The sequence below is a fragment of the Lycorma delicatula genome, chromosome 6 (assembly GCF_047948215.1).
Source record: "Lycorma delicatula isolate Av1 chromosome 6, ASM4794821v1, whole genome shotgun sequence".
Taxonomy (NCBI): Eukaryota; Metazoa; Arthropoda; class Insecta; order Hemiptera; family Fulgoridae; genus Lycorma; species Lycorma delicatula.
Window position 1 is genome coordinate 91,451,677 of NC_134460.1, and position 22,462 is coordinate 91,474,138.

The 22,462-nt window shown below is 30.1% G+C and overlaps 1 protein-coding gene across 3 annotated transcripts in view; it reads right to left on the reverse strand.

The window, feature by feature from the left end:
* Zip102B (Zinc/iron regulated transporter-related protein 102B) overlaps positions 1–22,462 on the reverse strand; it is a 95,165-nt gene that overhangs the window by 43,589 nt on the left and 29,114 nt on the right. For 2 of the 3 annotated variants that reach the window (XR_012756653.1, XM_075368084.1), the window contains exons 3-4: positions 19,181–19,345; positions 1,975–2,138 (exon numbers count right to left, since the gene is read on the reverse strand). Coding sequence is in view for 2 of the 3 variants with exons in the window: in XM_075368084.1 (XP_075224199.1) it covers positions 1,975–2,138; positions 19,181–19,345 (329 nt within the window). In the remaining variant the exon portion in view is untranslated. The remainder of the gene's footprint in view (positions 1–1,974; positions 2,139–19,180; positions 19,346–22,462) is intronic. The other variant, XM_075368085.1, reaches the window with a different exon arrangement.

Below are 22,462 nucleotides of genomic sequence, written 5' to 3' on the forward strand. Positions count from 1 at the left end.
TTGAAAGAAGAATTCTTGGAAAGAGTCATTCAGTCTATAGTCACCTAGTTTGACAGATTTATCTCTCAGATTTTTTCTTTGGGGGTTATTTAAAAGAAAAAAATATTCAGAAATAATCCTCGCACAGTTGATCAACACTGAGATCAATATATCCCATATCAGCTTTGCAATCATTTAAAATGTAGCTGCTAATATGAAGAACCTGTTTGTGCCTGTATCGATGCAAACGGAGGACCCATTTTGAATATTTAACATTTTTATCTTAACAAAATTTTTGTTATGACATTATTTAATATTTACTTCTTAAAATTTAACAAAGTTTTTTCATTCATTGGTGTCCAAATATGTTTTTTTTCATATGGGTTAGACCAGAGAATCTTATTTGGCAAATAGATGGTGCACCTCCTCACTGGAACAACACTGAAAAGGATTGGTTGAGTGACTTTTCCCCAACTGCTGGATTGCAGTCAGCAAGGAGCTTGTTTCCAGTGACTTCCAAGGTCACCCAAACTGACCCTATGTGATTTTTTCCTTTAAGGTTTTATAAAGGAGCTTGTTTACAATTTGAGGGACAATATATTACAAATAAACAATATTTACAATATTTGAGGGACAGGATTGAAGCAGCTGTTGCTTCCATTACTCCAGACATGCTGGTTAAAGTACGACACAAACTCATCTATCAGATGGATGTGTGCTGCATGATGAAAGGTGCTCAGATCTCAGATTGAACAGTTTAGGGAAGAACTGAGAGAGTCTCTTTCATTTTATTCTGATTCATTACTATGAGGGTAAGTCAATTATTATCCGCATTTAGTTATATTTTTGTTTATGTTGGTAGTACTGTTGTGTTACGTAGATGATGCATGCGTGGTTTAATTGTTGTTATGTCTGTGCAGGTTTGATGCTGCTAGGTTAGTTCGATTATTGCTGCTCTGCCATTAACCATGGCTGCTCCGCTTTGTGTTTGCACCAAAGAAGAGCAACGTTAGTGATCCGTTTTTTGTCGGAACTTTAAGTACTGGCTCATCCTCCGTATAGCTCTGATCTTGCCTCTTCTAACTACCACTTGTTTGGCTACTCAAAGAGGCATTAAGGGGCCGTCGATTTACCTTGGACGAAACAGTGAAAGAAGCGGTTCCTGGCTCACAGCTCAAGTGAAAATCTTCTTTGATGAGGGCATCAGGAAGCTTGTGCAACGATGGACCAAGTGCATTGAAATGCAAGGGGACTATGTTGAAAAATGATGTACATGTAAGTTTCCTATTTGTATTGCAATAAACTTTATAACTACATTGCACATAATAATTGACTTACCCTCGTATAAATCAAAGTTAAGCGATATTAGATAGCTTTAAAACCCTGATATATTTTTTTGTATTTATATTATGTTTTATATTTTTTGTATTTATATTATGATTCTAATGACCTTACTTTTACAATTGCAATTTAATTATTTTCTTACCTAAAGAAAATTTACTCATTTGTATAAAAATCAACCATGAACCAATCAGAAATAAAAAATTCCGTAAATAATAACTCCATTTAATAATTTATGTTACTTGAGCTGTTTTAAAATATTTTTTAAATTACTTATAAACAATTTATCTTCTATAATTTTATAATAAAGGTTGAAAATAAAAACTATTACCATCCTGATAACATTATAAATATAAAAACATATATAAATATGATTTCTATAATTTTTAATCAATTTTAAAACACATTATCTCTTCAAACAATTTTTTTCAAAAAACTAATAAGATCAAAGTTTCCTGTATTTACAAGTTACACACTGAATTTCAATAGTAGTTAAAACTACTACTAAAATCAGCTGATTTGGGAAGACGCATTCACCACTAGACCAACCCAGTGGGTTGCAGGCACTATACTGTATATTACTTTGTAACCTGTTATCAGTAAATAAAAAATTACACTTATTTGATCTCTTTAACTGTTCTATAATTTCATTACCTTATGTAACATGATAGCAACAAAAACAATCATTTCAACATCAGTATGAGCTGTAGTGGCAGCAGCACCTAATGCTACTCCATCAACAGCAGCATGAACAACAAGTCCTATAGTTGCAGTAAATTTTGCACTACTGGCTCCATTTGCATTAGCCACTTCAACATCTGATTAAAAAAAAAGAACAATATTAAAAATTATTTATCGTGCATGTAAAATGCATCAAAATTAATATTAAACATACAGCCTTCCATTTTCTCTTGTTCTTGATTAAATTCCATTTATTTAATAATAAAAAAGAAACATTTTCACAAAAGACATTGATTAGATATTCAAAGATATTTACTTCTGAATGTCCACGTTCAGCAATAACATCTCTAACATGTCTGAAACATACATGCAGAGATTAAATATCTAAATCAGTGTAATTTTATATCCAATAAAAATAATAAAAAAAAAAAAAAAAACATACAAGGAAGTAATGCTAACTTAAAGATAGGTTATAATATTATAGAACAGTCATAAATAACTTACAATACTGACTGTAACCTCTTATGGAATGATTAAGTAGATTACATGAATGAATGGAAAAAAACTCATATTCTTTGCACCAAGATTAATGTCTGATGAGACCAGTTTATAATGGATTAAATGGATATAATATTTCAAGAAACATTTTTCTTGGAAAATATATTTTTTTTTAAATTTAGAGTTCGTAAGCTACAAAGAAAGATGTTGAATTCATGGTAGGGATAAAGAAATATAAAATCTGAAACAATTTTGTTAAATTCATTGTTTATGAAACGATAATTAATAAGATTGTAAAATGTTTTTAGTCCCTTGAAAAATTCCTTTTCTCTCTCATAATACATAGTTTACATATAATAAAGGAATGAATCTTGAAGCTTAAGAGAGTAGTTATAGATGGTTTCTTCTAGCACAAATATTCTATACATTAAAGAATGGGAAGTTCCCCTTTTCCCTCTGGGAATTTCTTTTTTCCCTCTGAGAAATTCCCTTTTCCCGCACTCTTTTGTGAGCGTTATGATGGGGATTCCAACGGTCTGTCTGTTCTTGATGTCGTCCCCTATCTTTTGCGTGTATGTGTATACAGCGACTATCGCAAAAAAAAAAAAAAAAAATAGATCGACCCGGATACTGGCGCCTCAACACGCATTGTGGCCAGTCAGGGGGAAAACCGGTTCTATATCGAACCTAAACCCTCATCAGTTTCGGTTACCGTCCACGATATGCGTTTGTATTTGGATATTACCAATTGCGCGATTCTCATCCCCATCTGCACCGTAAATTCTTTATCGCCCACATTAATAAGACCTACTTTAATTTCACCGCGATAATCAGCATCGACCGTGCCCGGTAAATTCACAACTGTAATGCCGTAGCTCATCGCCATACCCGATCTAGGTCTTATTTGCGCTTCATACTTTTTAGGCAGCAATATAGCAGCCCACCGGGTTGGTCTAGTGGTGAACCCGTCTTCCCAAATCAGCTGATTTGGAAGTCGAGAGTTCCAGCGTTCAAGTCCTTGTAAAGCCAGTTATTTTTACACGGATTTGAATACTAGATCGTGGATACCGGTGTTCTTTGGTGGTTGGGTTTCAATTAACCACACATCTCAGGAATGGTCGAACTGAGAATGTACAAGACTTCACTTCATTTACACTCATACATATCATCCTCATTCATCCTCTGAAGAATTATCTAAACGGTAGTTACCGGAGGCTAAACAGGAGAAAAAAAAGGCAGCGATATAGCAAAGCCAGTCACGATTATTTTTATTTCGCCCGGTTTTAAAATCGTATAGATTGTTGAAATTAAATCTAAACCGGCGCTTTGTTCGGTAGGAAAATCAACGAAATTATTCAATTTCTTAATTTTAAACACTTCCATCTGAAATGTCTATATTTAGAAAGTAAAATAATACAAAACCAATAATCTATTGATGGTAAAAAATAAAAAAAAAATATCTGCAACCGTTCACTTATAATTCTTGCTTTATCACTTTAAAGCAAGTGATACGCAAGATTACGGAGAATACGCGATTACATTATCGTATATCAATAAACAATACGCTACTGTATTTGGTTTAAAATTCTCTTCCACTTCGACTTTAATTTTTTAATCAGCCACACCCATCTTTACTGATTCATTCTGTCGCGAGCAATCAATCACATATAAAGAATATTTGGATTTGTAATCTGAAAACGTATACGGCGAATCTATATTTTTATAATATGATTTTTGAAAATGAATAAACAATGTATACATTAAAGCTTGATTCCCCCGTAAATCTTCATATGGATATTTAATAGAATTTATCATTACACAAATATTTTTCTGATTGTGTATTAATCAAACATACTTTTGGCTTGTCGCAGATTCAACGCGTCCGCGTCATCGGTAGGATCAGATACGTTACACAATCTATGGTGATTTATACCAATTTCCATCACCAGTCAACGAAAAACCTTCCCCGGAAGGCTCTCGTTTTCCCGCCGCTGTTCGACGTCCTTTATTGCCTAATCTTAATCGTGACATTTCTATAGTGCAAAAAATAAAAATTAAAAACAAATAATCTATTACTGAAATTCAACGTTTTTCAATTCTTTAATTATAGATATCATTTCGTTAGAAACGTCCTTGTTTCCGGCGTCATATTCGCCTACAAGAGTATGCAATCTAGCTACCAGATCGTTTGGATCGTGTCAATATAAATAGACGGAGTCATAATTAAATTGGGCATGCAACAGCCCGGTGCCGCTAAACGATGTCGATGGTGTTTTATACGGGGAAATAGATCTGACGGGTCTTTTTGAAGGGAACAGCTTTCTGATGACTTCGTTGTATTTGGAAGATTTATTTGTTTTTACTGTGCCGGCTTCGGTCGAGTGAGCGCCGGTACGCTTCAACATGTCACCATAAGTTTGCATATCTACCGTGTGAACTTTTGTCAGATCTGGATTTTTATAAATCAACAGCTCGAGGACGCACGGTGTGGCCGAATATATCATCTCCCCCAAATGGATTTTATCACCGGTAAATTCAATTTTAATATCGCGTAATGTAGTCGTATCTGTGTTTTTATCATATTTTACACCATAAACGTGATCCGTTGATGTTTTTGGTCATGTCTTCAACATTTGTATGTACGGTTCTGAAATTGTTTCTTGCGTCTCAGAAATTTGTGTAGATGGAGTGTCTGGCAAAATATCTATGCATTTCGTAAATTTAACGGGTTCCTCGGCCCCTTCATACGCAGTTTCAGTTTGTTCGCATGCTAAAGTTGTTTGTTCAGATAACATTGTAGAAGAAGCTACATCTTTTTGTTGTTCTTCATCATCTGAAAGTTCTAAATCTTGTTCCAACAAACTCTGTCCAAACTCTATGTTGATGTCGCTCTAAATTACTCAACAATCTCTCATCCAATTCGCGTCCTACTCTATCTATATCAATTTTTCCATCGGTCGGACGTGGAGGAGGTGGTTTTGGTTAATCTATTTTTTCTTTAATTTCTTTTATAGGATCTGTTATCGGTTTAAAACGTTTAGCAAATAAAGCTTCCTCTTCGGCTAAACCCAACATGAAAGCCGCGTGTTCACGTTTAAAATCTTTATTCAATCTATCAATTTCCACCAATTGTTTCTTCTTCTTATACATTGTTCTATGTATAAATAAAATAAAATTCAAAAGATTATTTTATTCGTAATATCGGGGGGAATCGACTGCTGTGTTGAACGCTGCGTTCAATATAGCATCGCTGCGTTCAACGCTGTGTTCAATACAGCATCGTTGCGTTCAACGCTGCGTTCAATGTAGCGTTGTACCGTTCCCAGAGTGAACATTCCCAGAGTGGAAAGGGGAAAGGGAAATTCCCTTTTCCTTTTCTTTGATGTATAGAATGTTTGTGCTAGAAGGAACCATCTATAACTACTTACGAGTGTCATCTGAACTTGCTCCAGCTGACATTATATTACCCATTTAGTGTAACTAATGGTTCACTATGGAACCATATGTACATTTATACACTACACAAAATTAGGACTGTTAATATTTACTATCATCATAATTATTTCATTCATGTTAATATTAATCATGTTAAGAATTAATATTATTATTATTTAATTATATAAATAACTAATCTTTAATTAATAATGTACAATTATATACCGTATGAAAAAGGTTTTCTTGTTTTTCAAATAATATTATGCTGATCCAATGATGAATTAAATAAAATGTAATTAACTGAAGTTAGATAAATTTTTTTATAGATCTTTAGAAAAATAAAACGCTCAGCTGCTAGCTTAGTAGGGGGTCATCTGTACTGCTACTAGGCGCATCCCCAGGTGACAGATAGGGGAAGGCTCTGTGGATATGCAGGGTTGGTGGGAAATAAAATACCACCCGCGGACCAACACAGAAATAAAAATTTCAGCTGCATCTGTTCCTGGGTCAGGTGGCAGTTGGTCAGTGTCTTTTTCCCATTGGGTTTAGCCTCCAAGGCTTACAACCTTGGTTGTACCTATGTAATTTCTCTGGAAATTACCAAAAAATATTATCATTTATGGATATGTGTGATGTTAATAACAATATTATTCATGGTGGTACCCCAATCCACCACACATATGTGTGCACACTGGGGGATTCTGCAACCTCAAAGTTGGATTGGAACAACTTGGAAACCTTTTAAAAAACAAAATTCAGAATAAAAGACCAAACTTTATTCAATGTAAATTCAATTTTAAAATGTAAATTCACTTTTAACAGCAGAAAAATTAAAACACCTAACAGATACTCTAAAAATTCAAAATATTATGATCACAGCTTTAAAAGAAACACATTTTACATATAAAAATGTTTTTGATTCTGAAGGTTTCAGAATTTAGAAAGGTAAAAAAGGTGCAAGAATAATGAAGAGCATGACACATTTATTCTAAACTTCAAATCGTGTAACAAAAGACTTTCCCTACTTACATTTAAAAGCACAAATACAATGCAAACAACAGTTAATACACATGCACCTATTAACAATGAAAATGGTACGAACAAAGAAAACATTTAACTATTTTGGGAAAAATTAAATGGCATTTTGCATAACATTCCAGATAAATACAACATAATAATTCTTGAGAGATTTTTAATGACAGAAAGGAGGGGAGATTTAAGAAAGTAGTTGGAGAATACTCTGTGCACAAAAGAATCAATAAGAATGGACCAAGAGTAACAGAAATTAGCCATTTATATAATTTGATGTTAAAATCCACAACTTTAAAGAAATGCCACATAAACAGAAAACGTGGTTCCTGCTAAATCCCCAATTAGAAAAACATAACCTTGATCACATAGCTATAAAAAGAGTTTGACAAAGAGAGATTCAAAATGTTAAAATAAAAAGTGTTAATTTAGATTCAGATCACTACCTCTTGAAAATAGAATTTAAAGTAATTCTCAAAACAAAAAGGAAATCTAATATATTTAAAACTAAAAGGATTGAATGCTGAGAAATTATTATAAAATGCAGACGAATTTTAAAAATTAACAAAGAGTTAAGTCATGAAAGGAGGGAAAATATTAAAAAGCAAAATGATACAAAATGATCATGGTGGACATCAGAATACAATGATCTTATAAGTATAAGACAAATAGCCTGGTAAAAGTGGAACTCCACCAAAAATGAGGAAAATAGGTAAATTTCCTTAAGATCCAAAAAGAGGTTGGCCAAAGGATAAAACAAGTCAAGAAAAATAATGAGAAAAAACTTTTAAATAAAATAAACAAAAATTTTAATAAAAATAATTCTTGCAACTTCTACCAATAATTTAAACAAAAATTAACTAAATATAATCCGCCAAGTCTTCAGTTGGAAGATGAGGATGGTAAAAAAGCACATAACACAGATAACAGTAAAATCTTAGCCAAATATTTCCAAAATTTATTAAATTGTCAGAAACCAAAAGAAACTTTTAATTTCAAAATTAGCAACCAAACACAGAAAACCCCACACCTCTGAATTTGGATGAATTAAAGAACTTAAGAATAATAAAGCTTCTGGAGAAAGTTCAAATATAGCAGAAATGTGAAAGAATATACAAAACATATAATATGCAGAACATATATGCAAAAGAATCTCTAGTCAAAATTTTCAGTGAAATATGGAATATTAAAAAATTCCTGAAGATTGGAAGACTGCACTCATCCACCCACTTCATAAAAAAGGATCCCAAAGAAACCCAAATAACTTCAGGGGAATTTCACTTCTGCAAGATACATACAAAATTCTATCTAAATCTGTTCTTAATCGAACCTCAACTGGATCCACAACTGGGTGGATTTAGGAAAAATAGATCTTGCACAAAGCAAATCTTTAATCTCAAAAATATTATGGAATATTGTAAATGATAAAACAGAACATATGTTATAACTTTTATCGATTTTCAAAAAGCATACGATTCGGTAATAGAACATCACTTTTTTCAACAATAATAGATACAGGTTTAGATAACAAAACTGCAAACTTAATCAAAGCAACATTAACTAACACATACTCTAAAATAAAATTTCTGAAAGAATTATCATAGTAGCAGAAACCCTAAGACTGTGCAGCAAAGGTCCACTAGAAAATGGAGAAAAAAAGAAAAGAAAACTATAAGAAAAATTTTAAGTCCTAAATTTCGAAATAATCAGGTAAAATTAATTCCAAATAAAAAACTTTATACCAGAATTGAAAACCTGTCACATGATAAGAAAAAGATGAATTGCATTTTACTCCTCTTTTTTTTAGAATGAATAAAAATAGACTGAAAGAAATGTTTGATATTTTCAGAAAGTAAAAAAACTAAATGCAAATGGTCCTCACAAGTCCAAGAAGACCTAAAAGAACTGAAGATAACTAAAGAATTATAAGAGAATGAGAAATTTTAAAGAGAATATTAAAAGATGAAAATAAAAGGTTCCAAGAAGCACCAAAATGCAAGAAGAATAGAGGTGAACTTTGATGAACAAAGGAAAAAGATGGAAGAAAGAAGAGGTACTGGGCAAATAGAAAAACAGAAAAAAGACACAACTGAAAATAAATGATTTAATGTGTTCCAAAGTAGGTGAATTATTCAAAGAAAAAAAAACCGCTAACTACTGCACGTTTTACACAAATTTAAATAATATATAAATTTTACAAAAATAAAAATAATCACAACACTTCAGAAACTAAAGCAGTTGAATATTATCATCCAGATTGCTAAATTTTGAATTCCCCATTTTGTTACTTTTATAACCACTTTCATCTTCAAAAGAAATTCAAAAAGATTCTGTAGTGTTGTCAATTATGTGCTCCCATCTAATATATTCATCTTCATTTTTTTATACTTTTTCACAAAAGTTTTCCAATACAATGCATCCATTTTAGAAAATCTATTTTCGGCAATCCATTGAACATTGTTTAAGTGAAAAGTGATATTGTGGCTTTTAACGTATTGTTTTACATCAGCCAAATCAATTTAATAAGGGTTTAAATCTGGGTAGTATAGGGATAGTTGTAATACTTTATATCCATTTTTCTTTTTAAGTCCATCAAACATAAACACCTTGTATTTTTCTTAGTTCCTTTTAATTATCTCATATAGTTCAGGTTTCAGCATAGTAGATGAAAATGGAATGCAATAATTAAGTAACCAGACCTGCATTTATTGTATTGGATGTGGCTAATTTCTCTTGCACTGTTCTGTGATAAGTTACATTGTCTAAAATTATTATGGAGTTTTTAGGAAGATTTCTCATTCCTTCTTCTTCAGCCCATTAACTAATTATTTTTAAATTATATTTAACATCAATCTGGGATAACAATTTCTTTGTTAAATAAGATTTACTTTTAATATAAATTGTAAAATGAATGAGACTGAATCATGAAGAGATTTAGTTATCTGTTTTGTAAACACTGATACGAGAAATTTTTGTAAAATCATTGATATGCAACATGTTAGCTGCTTGACTACAAACTTCAGATTTCATGTTCCCTACTAAATTTATAGGTTTTGCATTAGAATGAACTCATCCTAGACTCAGCGATGAATAACCAAATGATGGTTAAAAAATAAAATGAAAATAAAGATAAAAATGTGTTTTTTCATATTAATGGCATACTTATATTAGGATACCAGTGGCAAATCAAAAAGAAAAAATGAGAATTAAGTTCTAGCTAACTGAGATGTAAACAAATATGGTTTTCAGTTTCATATCTGTGAATTTGTAAATCCACACTATTGTTCATCCATTTAGCTATCTTTGAAACATGATAATTAGGATATGTATTGCCAAATTAGAATCTAATACTTAACAATTATACATTTAAGTACAAATAATAAATTACTACTACTGGCAAGCACAACTTTTAGACTTCTCCCAACATGCACCATATATACACAATATACAAGCTCAATTATTCTGTAATCACTTCTTGGTTTTAGTAATATGTATAAATTTTTTAGATCAAGCAAGTAACTATAATTGGGCAATTCTATTGTGGCGTAATAAACAAAGTAAAGTTTAAGAAACATAATTATTAAAGTATAGAAATTATATATATATATATATATATATAAACTCCAAGTGATGAAATGTGGATTTCATATGTAAATGCTAAATGAAACAATCCATACAGTGGTGTCACTCCAGTTCACCTAAACTGAAAAAATTCAAACAAGCCCAGTCTTGAAAGAAAATCATGGCAACACTTCTGGGACCAAAAGGATGTGCTTTTGATTGATTTCAACCTGGAACATCCTACACATCACAAGTATATTGTGAAACATTTTCTAAACTATCATGCAATTCAAAACAGACGATGGGGAATGCTGAGATCCAGAATTGTTGTTCTTCATGACAATGCACGTCCAAAAATGACTGCATACACAAAAGAAACAATTTGAAAATTCAGAAGGGAGATTTTTTATCATTCCATACAGTCCTGATCTCACGCTCAGTGACTACCATCTCCTCTTCCTACACCTCAAAAACTGGTTTGCATTTCAACGATTTGAGGAAAAAAATTTTAGAGTTAAAAATCTCAGTGAAAAAGTGGCTATAATCCCTGGCAACAGAATTTTATACAGTAGGTTTGAAGTTAGGTTGAGGTTAAGTTAAGGTTTGAGTTAGCTTGTTTCTCAATATCAAAAGTGTTTGGAATGAAATGGTGAATATGTAAAAAAAAAGTAAATATGTAAATAAATTTTTCATTTTTTCAAATATTCTCATTTTGTTACCAATCAGCCCTTACTTTTGAACCATTCTTTGTATAGCTTACTACAATACTTTTGTTTATAAACTTCAACCATTTTAAAAGTTACACTAATTTAACTTAGCTTTATCAAACCACTTCAAAGCTGAATTTTGGATATCCTATATATGTAACTTTGAAAGTACATTTTGTAGTGGCATGATAAAAAATCGTTGACATATCACACCAAATGGTTGCAGTTGTTAATCCTGATTTGTAAAGGATCATTTGCAATATCTTACACTAAGTAATTCATAGATGAGAACTAACAAAACACAAACAAACTGCAATTAAGTATACAAACAATTAATTATCTTAACAAACAAATTCCTGAAAATTATTTATTGTCAATCTATATTTAATCATCTCTTAAACAATAGCAAATTAATTTTTTTAAACTGGATTGTATGGGAACTATGCAATAATTACCTACAATAATTTTTTAATAATAATTACAAATGCATAAAACTTATCTGGAAAAATGACCTACTATGAATGACATCGATTGTTTTTGTTAAAGTTATCAAAATAAAATTTTAACTTATTTATAATTTCCACAACATTCTTAACACTAATTCAATGAACAATGATTAAAATTTAAGTAGTTCAAATTATTTACAGTGGAACACTGATTATGTATTTCAAGGCTGAATCCAAATGATCAGAAATTCGTATAATTGAAAAATTAACAAAGGTTTATCATACGAACTGGATATATCATTCTAATTTTTAATGAATATCACAATAACAAAAACACAAAAAATAAATGGATTTCAGTAAAAATTTGCCAATAAAAAAATCAGAATTTGCAAAAATTACCTGAAAGAAATTAAAATTTACTGTCGTCCTATTGTTTTGTAAAAATTATTATTTAAAGCTTATTACAAAAAATGTACTGAAGAGAAATTGAATTAACCTACTGTGTATAGAAAATATAATTTCTTACAAATTACAAAAACATATCTTTAAAAACAGTCTTTCTTGTTTAAAAAATCTATAATTGAACTAGCTTTAATGTTGATTTTAATTTACAAGCTACAAGATCACATAATCTTTTAAATAATTTGTGTAGAAAAGCATTATTTTTGTCACTATAACCAATCCATAGCAGTAAAAATTAATGAACTTTTTCACATATAGCCCAGAATGCAAGTGATTACATCTTTATATCAAAATTTATGCTTGACCAATTAGTGTACAGGGGACGTTCAATAATTAACGAGACAAATTAATATAGAGAAAAAAACTATTTATTCAATTACAATGAATCTTACACTACTTTTCAACATTTAGACACTTGTTTCACTGTTCTGTGAGCTTTCTGATTCCTACAGTATAGAAGTCTTTACCTTGCTGTTTGAACCATCTATGTACCACTTTTTTGACTGCTTTTTGTTGTCAAACTTCTTGCCATAAAAAGTCTTTGGGCAGACTGAACAAATGAAAATTGGATGGGTCGAGGACTGGACTGTAACACGGATGTGGCAACACCTACCAATCCAATTTCTATAGCGTTTATCCAATTCTCTGAGCGATGTGGGGGTGCACGGTGTCATGCAAGAGAATCCCACCTTTTGATAGTGTCCAATATTTTTGCCTTATTGCAGGTCTCAGTTTCTGTTGGAGCATGTTAGATTAGTACTCACTGTTCATGGTACATTGTTCTTCTAAATAGTCACTAAAAATTGGGCCTTGAAAATCACAGAAGACCATCAACATCACTTTATCGGTTGACATGTGAGTTTCGATTTTTTTTTTGGTGGGTGAATCTGGAAGTTTTCCACTCAAGACTTTGCCATTTGGATTCGAGCTCAAAATGGTAAATCCACGTTTTTCATCACAAGTTTTGTACAATCTTGAAAGTCATTACCTTTTGCTTCAAACTGTTCTTTGAAAAACAAATATGAATCCAGGTGTCTTTATGAGGTTGAGTCAACTGTCTCAGAACCCATCTTGAACACGCTTTACAATAATTCAGCATGTCATGAATGATTGAATGTGCAGTTCTAACACTGATATTACAAAAACTAGCAAATTGAGAAATTTTGACTCGCCTGTCTTCGTGAATAAGATCAATTATGCAATTTTGCACCGTGGTAGTCAAAACTTCAACTGGTCTTCCAGAGAGATGGAAATCAGTCACACTTGTTCTGCCTGAATTAAACTGTTCTATCCACTTATATATGTTACTGCGGTTTAAACACTTTTCACCATACTGTTTCAATGTTCTTGAGTAAATTTCCTTCTGATAGCAAAAATCTTACCACTGAACATTGCACTTCTGATGCACGCATTTCAAGCAAAGCTGACATTATGAAATCAACAAAAGAGGTTATGTTCAGAATAATTATGATAGAACAGCTGATTAAATGTATTCCTAAGATTGCCAACTTGACCCTCAAAAAGTTTCACTGTCATTCAATGAACAGTTTTCTTTCTACATCAATTTGTCTCGTTAATTACTGAACGTCCCTCGCATTTCCATCAATGTTTTCATAAATTAATTTTATAATTAGTTTAATGTATGCCTAAATTTACATATGTTTTATGCTATATGAATTACAAGAAAATCAATTAAAAAACCAATAAAAATATATTTCCTGTTCAAGTAAAGCTTTATTTGGGTATTTTTTTAAAAATACAATATGAATTTTTTAAAATGCTTAGTGGAGATGTAAGCAATCTGAATAGTTGGATATCTGGAAAATCAGCCTGTAGCATAACATCTGTACGTACATATGAATATATGTATACGTGTGTGTATGTGCACACGTGCACATATATATGTATATGTGTACATATATATGTATACGTCTGTGTATGTGCGTACGTGCGTATATGTGTATACATACATATGTATGTATCTTGCATAACTCAAAAACGATTAGCCACAGAATGTTGAAATTTTGAATTCAGGACTACTGTAACATCTAGCTGTACACCTCCCTTTTTGATTGCAATCAAACTGAGACAAAAGTGTTCAAAAAAGCCCAAAATAAAAAAAAATGGATTTTGGACTTTTTCTTAACTGCAGTAGTAAGCCCTCATTGAGAGCTTTTCAACGATATATCAGAAGTGGTACTTATTTTCATTGGTTCCAGAGTTATAGCCAAATTAAATTTTTTTAATTAAATATTTGGATCTTAGAAGGGGAAGGCACACCGGTTCTAATCAGACTTTATCCCCTTCTTTTAACTTTACTTTTGTTTTAATTTAAATATATTTATTTATAATTAACTGATTATTAACCTCTGATTGTAAAAAATTTTTTACGATAAATAATAATTTAATAACAATAAAAAAAAAGAAAAAATATCAGAAGGTATTAATAAAATAAAATTTTATGTACTTTTCATTTAAAAAAAATGCGTATATGTAATTTAATAGGAGTACAAGGAATTCATGTGATGCCCACATCAGATTTTTTAATGTTGCTCTGATCAGCGTTTTACCACGGATTTCCTAGAGCCACCCAGGCAATTTTAGGACAGTTTCTTTTTTTCCCAAACAATTAGCTTAGCTACATATTCCTAACATGATCTACATAATGTATTATATGTACCGAGAGTATTTAAAAGATTTATTTACAACAAAACACACAAACTATTCAAAAAATTATAATTTCTACTTACAGTGATACAACAAATCCAATCAGTTTTCATTATTAATTCTGCAAGACATTAAAGGAATAAAAGAACATTAGATATTAAAGGATAAAAAAAAGATATTTAAGGAAATTTTTAAATGTTTATTTTTATGAAAATTTACTTTTAAATTACACTTTTTTACAACAGATAATTCTAATTTAAATTCCTCATTTATATCCCCATATATTTAAAAATATAATATGAGAATCTCCTCTGTTATTTTCCCTGGAATAAATTTCTCTGAATGGTCATGAAGACAGAAAAAATAAATTTTAAAGAATGTACATAAAATTTACCCATACAAGAAAGTTTCAGTTTAAAACAGTTAAATTTTCAAAGTTCTTTCCTTAAAAAAAGAAATAGATAAGTATCAGCATTCATCAGTAAAAGAATCTGTTTGTTCTTGATTGAATGTACAAGATCCAGTAAAACAGTTTTGAGTAAAGTCTCCATTTTTTAAAGCAGAATGGTAATAGACCTGTACATTTGGTTTAGCAAAAGAGACTAAATAGCAGTGGATGTTTGCTACATCTGGACCAAAAATGCAGTCGGCAAAAAAAAAACATTAAATGTCATTTAAAATCAGATTAGTATACTTTACTACACCCCAAAATCTCTGGCCCTCAGGACAAAATGAGCATCACTTCTTTTCAGTATAATAGACTCAAGTTATAGTATCAAAAAGAAGAATGGTTAGAAACAAAAATAATTTAATACAGAATGATAAAAAGCTTACAAATATAGTATTTAAATTTGATAATATTAATATACAAAATAATAATTTTTCAAACTGAAATATAAAATAAATACAGCTAATGAAACTTATAAAATTCTATTCAAAACAAAATGTTAGAACATTTTGCAATCTTAAGTAAATTTACTCACGTAAAGAAATAATTTCTGCGGAATTTTAGGAAATATTTATAGATTCATTCATATTTATATATTCATTCAATGTGCATCTGATTTTAACTAAAGAAAATTATTTGGTAAGTTATTTTTGGATAGATTATTTTAGTAAATTATTTAATCTAAAATCATCAGTTCCTACTGAAATTAAGCCATAAAAAAAATTGTTTAAATTACTTTTATTCAATTTCTCTATAAAAGATTTCATACATTTTTTAAATGAATAAACAAGAGAATGTTCTGATGCGTTAACATGGCGACAGAAAAAGATATTGTCTGATACTGAACGATAGAATATATTTGTATTCAAAGAATAAATAAATAAATAATCAAAATAAAATAATATAAACAAGAAAATTAAAAAAAAAAAATTGCATCTGATTGTACTCAAAACCGTGAAACTAAGCATATCAAAATAAGTTCTGTATAACAAAATTAAGAAATATTTTAATTTATTACTAGTCATTGTTTTCTGAACTGCTAACCTACCAAAATTAAATTACTATGAATCCTTAATATAAAACAAAGAATAAATAGATTAAATTATAGCTAATTATTAATTCACAATAGAACTATTGATTACTGCAGATGGCAAACAATAATACTAAAATAATGTATCTTAAATGAGGTAATTTTAAGAATTTTCTGGTATCAGAAGTTTCTGAAATAGTAATCATAACAAGAAACATTCTTTTCAAAAATTGGCAGTATTTTTATATGGGTGACATCAAGTTGTTTTTCCTCTATCAAAAGCAATAAATCTGTAATATGTGCAAGTGACACCTCTATAGTTCAAAATGACAAATGCTGAACAGTGCACCAATGTAAAATTTCAAGTTTTCACAAATCAGAAATGTTAATGTAGCTTGAAAAGATATATGATGACAAACAAAAAAAAAAAAAAAACTAAAACCTGACGGGCATAAACACTTTCATAAGGATCATGTAAGTGATAGTGTTGATGATGATGATGATGCTGAGACCAGGTGGCTATTGAAATTTCAAAACATGAAATTGATGAAAAAGCAGTTCGTTCAAAGAGATAAAAGAAAACATCTATTGAGGAAACAGCATCAGAAGCTGGAATATCTATATGAAGTCACCACAATATTCTCCATTACAATCTGAAAATTTAATGGGTTTGCGACACATTGTTCCAAAAATGTTCCTGGCACAAAGATCCATGTTGTTAAAAAAGAATCTTGCTAAGGCAAAACAAACACACCTCTGCAGAGTATCTATTGTACTATCCACAACTGACACCAGCTGCTTTCATCTATATCATTGTTTCAAACTGACTATAAAAGAAAATTGATGTGCTTATGACATCAACATCATAAAACGCCAATGAAACAGTTAAAGCACGTTTTGAAGCAAGGGTTCTAGGAATATTTCTAAAACGTTTATGAATATTAGCAAAAGTATGCAGCTACTGAATAAGCAGCTGAAAGATAGGGAGAAAACTCGTGCTACTTTCAAAGAAGTAAAATATAACATTAACGTACAAAGTTTTTGTAAAATAAATGTATTCTTAGAACTTTTTGAAGCTACCTCATAATATTCTGTTTATTTTGTTCACTGTAATAACAATTTGATCTTTTTGTCAAGGGTAAGACAAAAAGCTACACTCATAGAACCTGAAGGTTCCAGAATACCTTTAACCTCTCAAGAAATTACTCTTTTGAAACATGCCGAGGTATTCCTGTACATTGGAGGGTGTTAAGTAAGAAAATAAGCAATGGATTCAGATGAAAAATCTCCACCCTGTTGTTCTTCTTTTATTCTTAATCTTTTCATCCTCAAAAAAATAAAATGGGAATTAGTCAGCTGCTACAACTGATCTTTCTACAATTATTATAAAGCAGTTACCAGTAGAATAACTGTTTTAGTGGAGCTTGGGGAAGGTAAGTGGCTTGGCCTGTGTACTTGTTTGGGAACAGTTTCCTATCTAGAGATTACACAAAGAACCTAATGTTTAAAGTATCCATCAAGTAAACTCAGATCTACTAATCTTTTAATTTAAAAATACAATCTAATTGCACGTTTGCACTTTTAAAAGTCCTATCAGTAACAGCTAATTTACCAATTGGATAGCAAGGATGCTGAACTTTATAAATGCTTATCATTCAGAAAAAGTACTGCTACAGAATAATTTTATCTTATGAAATGACACTGCATACCTGCAAACATGTCTCTGGCAATGTATAATGAATCTAAAGCAAAATCATTTTCTTCTGACCACATTCTGTTGTTTGAATAATAAAAAAAATGTTAAGAAAAAAGGTTGAACAGAACATTACATAAATATATTTTATATACAGTGCAACTATGATTAACCAAATCTTCCTAACTATGCTTACAATCAAATATAATAATGTCCTTAATTGTTTGAGTCACATCCTTTTTATGAACTATATACATATAAATTCTTGCAGGCACAATGTCTACTTAAACTTTGATTTTGTGACTATATTTTCATGCAAAACTTCTTATTCAAGCTATTGTTTTTCATCAATCATCAGTTTGTTTAAAGGATGAGATACAACAGTAACATGATACAAGATTTACCAAAATTTTGAAATAACAATTTTAAAAATTAAACAACTACATTAAAATTATACAGAACTTTTTATTTATTTGTTATCTCAAAGGAACTCTGTGAGCTAATTACACAGATCCATCTTCATTGGATTTAATAGTGACATTTTTGCAACTGGTGTCTTGTTTTAATAGTCACAAAACCTTTTAGGCATGTAGCTAAATAATGTATTCGAGCTATGTTGTGTTTGGTTATTTAATATGTTGGTTTGACAAACTTACTCTGAAAAGTCTATATTGCACAAAATACTACATCAGATAAAATGAATCGATATTCACCCATACATATAAATAGCACATAGAGGTCACTACATACAACAATTAACTTTTTCAAATTACCTTAGACACAGTACAAAAACATTCACCATTATACAATTTTATATGTAGCACATAAAACTTAAACCTCAACACTTTTGAATGATATGAAATTTTCTCATCAATTTAATAAAAAAATAAATTAACAAATAAATACATTAGAATATGAAATTTAATTACATAATACAAGAGGTTTTCTAATATTTTTTAAAACAGCTGCCGTTAATAACAGCACCACCATAACTCCATTGAAGGAATAACTGTTTAATTAGGTTCTAAAAGTGTTATATTTCATCATGCTGTTCAACAGAATTTAAACAGTCACCAAAAAAGTGATGTAAACCCTTTCACAATCTTCCACAAACCATTAACACCAATAAATCATTCCATCAGATTAAAAAGATATTAAATAACAAAACTATGATTACAATGTTTGGGTTAAAAACATGCTTACCTGAATTTTGCATGCAGGCCTCCGAGAGAGGCTGATAATTACCTCTGGACCTTGAAGTAGAACACTGGTCGATAAGCAACATTACAACAAATCCCAAGACAAGTGAAACTCCTATTAGTGAGTAAAGATCTTCCGTATCTTCTACCGTAATGGAAGATCTAGCAGCTGTCAAAAATATAAATATTCATTACAGTGTTAGTTATATAGAAATTTATTAATATTAAGAAAATAATTAATTTTCTTATTTTGAAAACTTTTTTATTTTCTATTGAAAAAATTAACACATTAAAAAAAATAATTGGAAAGCATTTGGGCATTATTCACAAATAATTTCTTTAGATAATTTTGAACTTCTTGTCATAACATCTGAAAAAGGGAAACCAACAATTTTTTTTATCTTTGTATTAAGGTTAAAACTTGTCTAATATATTGATGGTTTTTCTTCTGTAGGTATGCTAATAATGCAGAATTACATTAATACACAAAAAGGAATAAAGCATACCACAAAATACGTACCTTTTTGCTATTTTGTTAGATTTAACTACAGTTCTACTATCACAAAAATTACTCAAGATATGAGGATTAATAATAAAGAAATGAGAAAAAATCTCTCTTTCTAAGATATGAGAAGGTAATTTACAATTTGCCATATGTGGAGTGAGGTAAGACCATCTTGCACAAATGTGCAGTGGACTCATTAACCATCTAGCAGTGATAAAAGAGGTCTGTAACGCTAAAAAAACGTATAAAATGAGTGCTACAATCAAGAATCCTGCCAACTGCAAAGTATCTTCAGTAATTAGATCCATGATCACTAGAAATTGTAAAACGGATAAAATCCATCAACTTTGCAAAGCTTTATGGTGAGAATGACACAAGGATGATACCATGAGATAATGGTGTAATTAGTTACAACAGTGAGAGCAATGTTCACAATGAAAAGAGAAGAGGCTTGCCAACTGTCATAAATGATGAAATGATTATTAATATTAGCAAAACATTTCAAGATCACTAATGATTCACTGCTATACAACTTATTGATTTGTTTCCACAGATTTTTATTCAAGTTCTTCATGAAGTGATGATAGCAATGTTAGGTTACTGTAATTTTTGTATCTAGTGGATTCAAAACATCTTTTACAACAGAGACATAGCGCAGGTAGAGTTAGACCTTTCTTGAATGATCCTTAATAATGAAGGTGATGCTTTTTGCTTTTTGGATAAAGCTGTTAAGGATGGTGATGCTTGGGTTTTATATGTAAACGTAGGGTCAAAAAATCAAACAAGGAAATGGGGCCATAGTCACTCAACAACAAAAAACCAAAATGTGATTACAATTTTGGTATTTTTTTTTTTTATAAATTTATTTTATGGCCAGCCTTATACTTTTATTATTGTTTTGATCATTTCATTTCTACAAACATATAATTTAATGTAAAAAAAAAATCTGTGTTGCGTGTACACGCGCGCAACTGTAAAGGTGTTACTCGATTAACAAAAGATAGATCTCTCATTTCCAGGTATCAGTGTTTTAATTTTCTTTAAAAAAATAAGCTTATGCAGTGAATGACATGCATCAAAAACAAATTACAATTCTGTCAACTTAAAATTTTTGTAAACTGTCTTAAATTTTTTATTTTTAAATTTATTTCTCAATTGGTTATTCAACTTAATGCATTTAACCTCTCTCATCTTCATGTAACAATATTTCCTTTTTAATTTTTGAGTTAACTGTTAAATCAATAATTTATATTCTAATAATTAATCTATATGTGTAAATACTTAGTAAATTTATCACGTAAGAGACTGATATTCATTCAGGTTCAACTAAAAAAAAAACTGTGTGTATAGTACATACTGAAAATTAACAGAATTTATGTTATCCACATTGTCCTATAATAATACATTCAACTTCCCCTACTGAGTAGAGGTATTGTATATAATGCACTGTTTCTTTACAGAAGGGGTACATTAACTTGTGGCTTTACACTGTCCGTCTTATTTTTTTTTTTGCTGCAATGTGTGCAAAACAACATCTAAAGTAGAAGATAGATACTACTCATAGTTGATTTTTCCAACCCTGAGCTTCATTATTCTCTTCTGAGAAGATATAACTGTAGCTACGTCCAAAGATAGTTATTTAAAAGAACGTGAAAATTATGTAACAGCAGTTCAAAAAATTATACATTGGATAGATTGTGCCCATGTAACTTTAAACTTAGACTACGTAAAACTCTTGCACTAGGCTTCTCAGAAAGAATACATGATAATAGTATTTCGGTCACCCACAATTAAAAATTTCTGGACTTTTTGGTATGCTTAATTTTCAAGATATGGTTAAATTGATTTTGTTTGCAACAAAATCAAACTGTACTATTTTGCTTTTTGTAAAAAAAAAAAAAATTAAGATGCAATACTTGCTATCATACTAAATATTTATTATGCCAATGTCGAATCCAGTCTGAAGATTGAAGATCTTGGGGTTCCCTCAAAAAGTCAGGTCAAGATTTCAAAGGACAAAAATGTTCTGTCAGATTATTGTTAAATGCCCACAAATATGAATTGTACAGATCGATATAATTATTAAATTAGAAATGTTAACTTATCCTTGCGTTTGGTTTATATTTACGAATGTGTAATTTTTGCTAAACAGAAAATTCATGTATTCTTATAAGATAATAAAATCCATCAAACCAGACAACTTAACTGTTTTCATTAAACTCAATACAATATATTGGCTTATGAGAAATAGACTAATTAATTTTTAATAAATTACTGAACCATAGACAGATTTCCCACCAATTTAACAAAATATTAAAAATTTTTCTACAAACACAATGTTACTTTGTCAATGCATTTTTAATTAATTCTAATTACAAAAAATTTCAAAATTTTTGCATCTCTGCTCAACATAAATATACGCTCAAATAATTTTCATTAATGCTTTCAGATCTAAGATTTATTTTATATTTTCTGCATTTACTTTAATTCATATGTTTATTCATATTCCTCAGTAAGTCTGGTGTCAGATGCTTGTTAACTTGACAATGACTAAGCCTATTTTGAGAATGACTTGTACTTGAGTCAGATTACCAAAAACCTTTTTTTTTATGGCACATAAAATACATACATTATAATAAAAAAAAAAATAAATATTAAATAGCTTTTAATATAATGACAAACAAAAAATATCTCATTAATAACACTTTTTATTAAACTCCCTTCTAAAATCCAATCTCCAAACAACAAACATTTTATCTGATCTCAATAGTAAATGTTGTT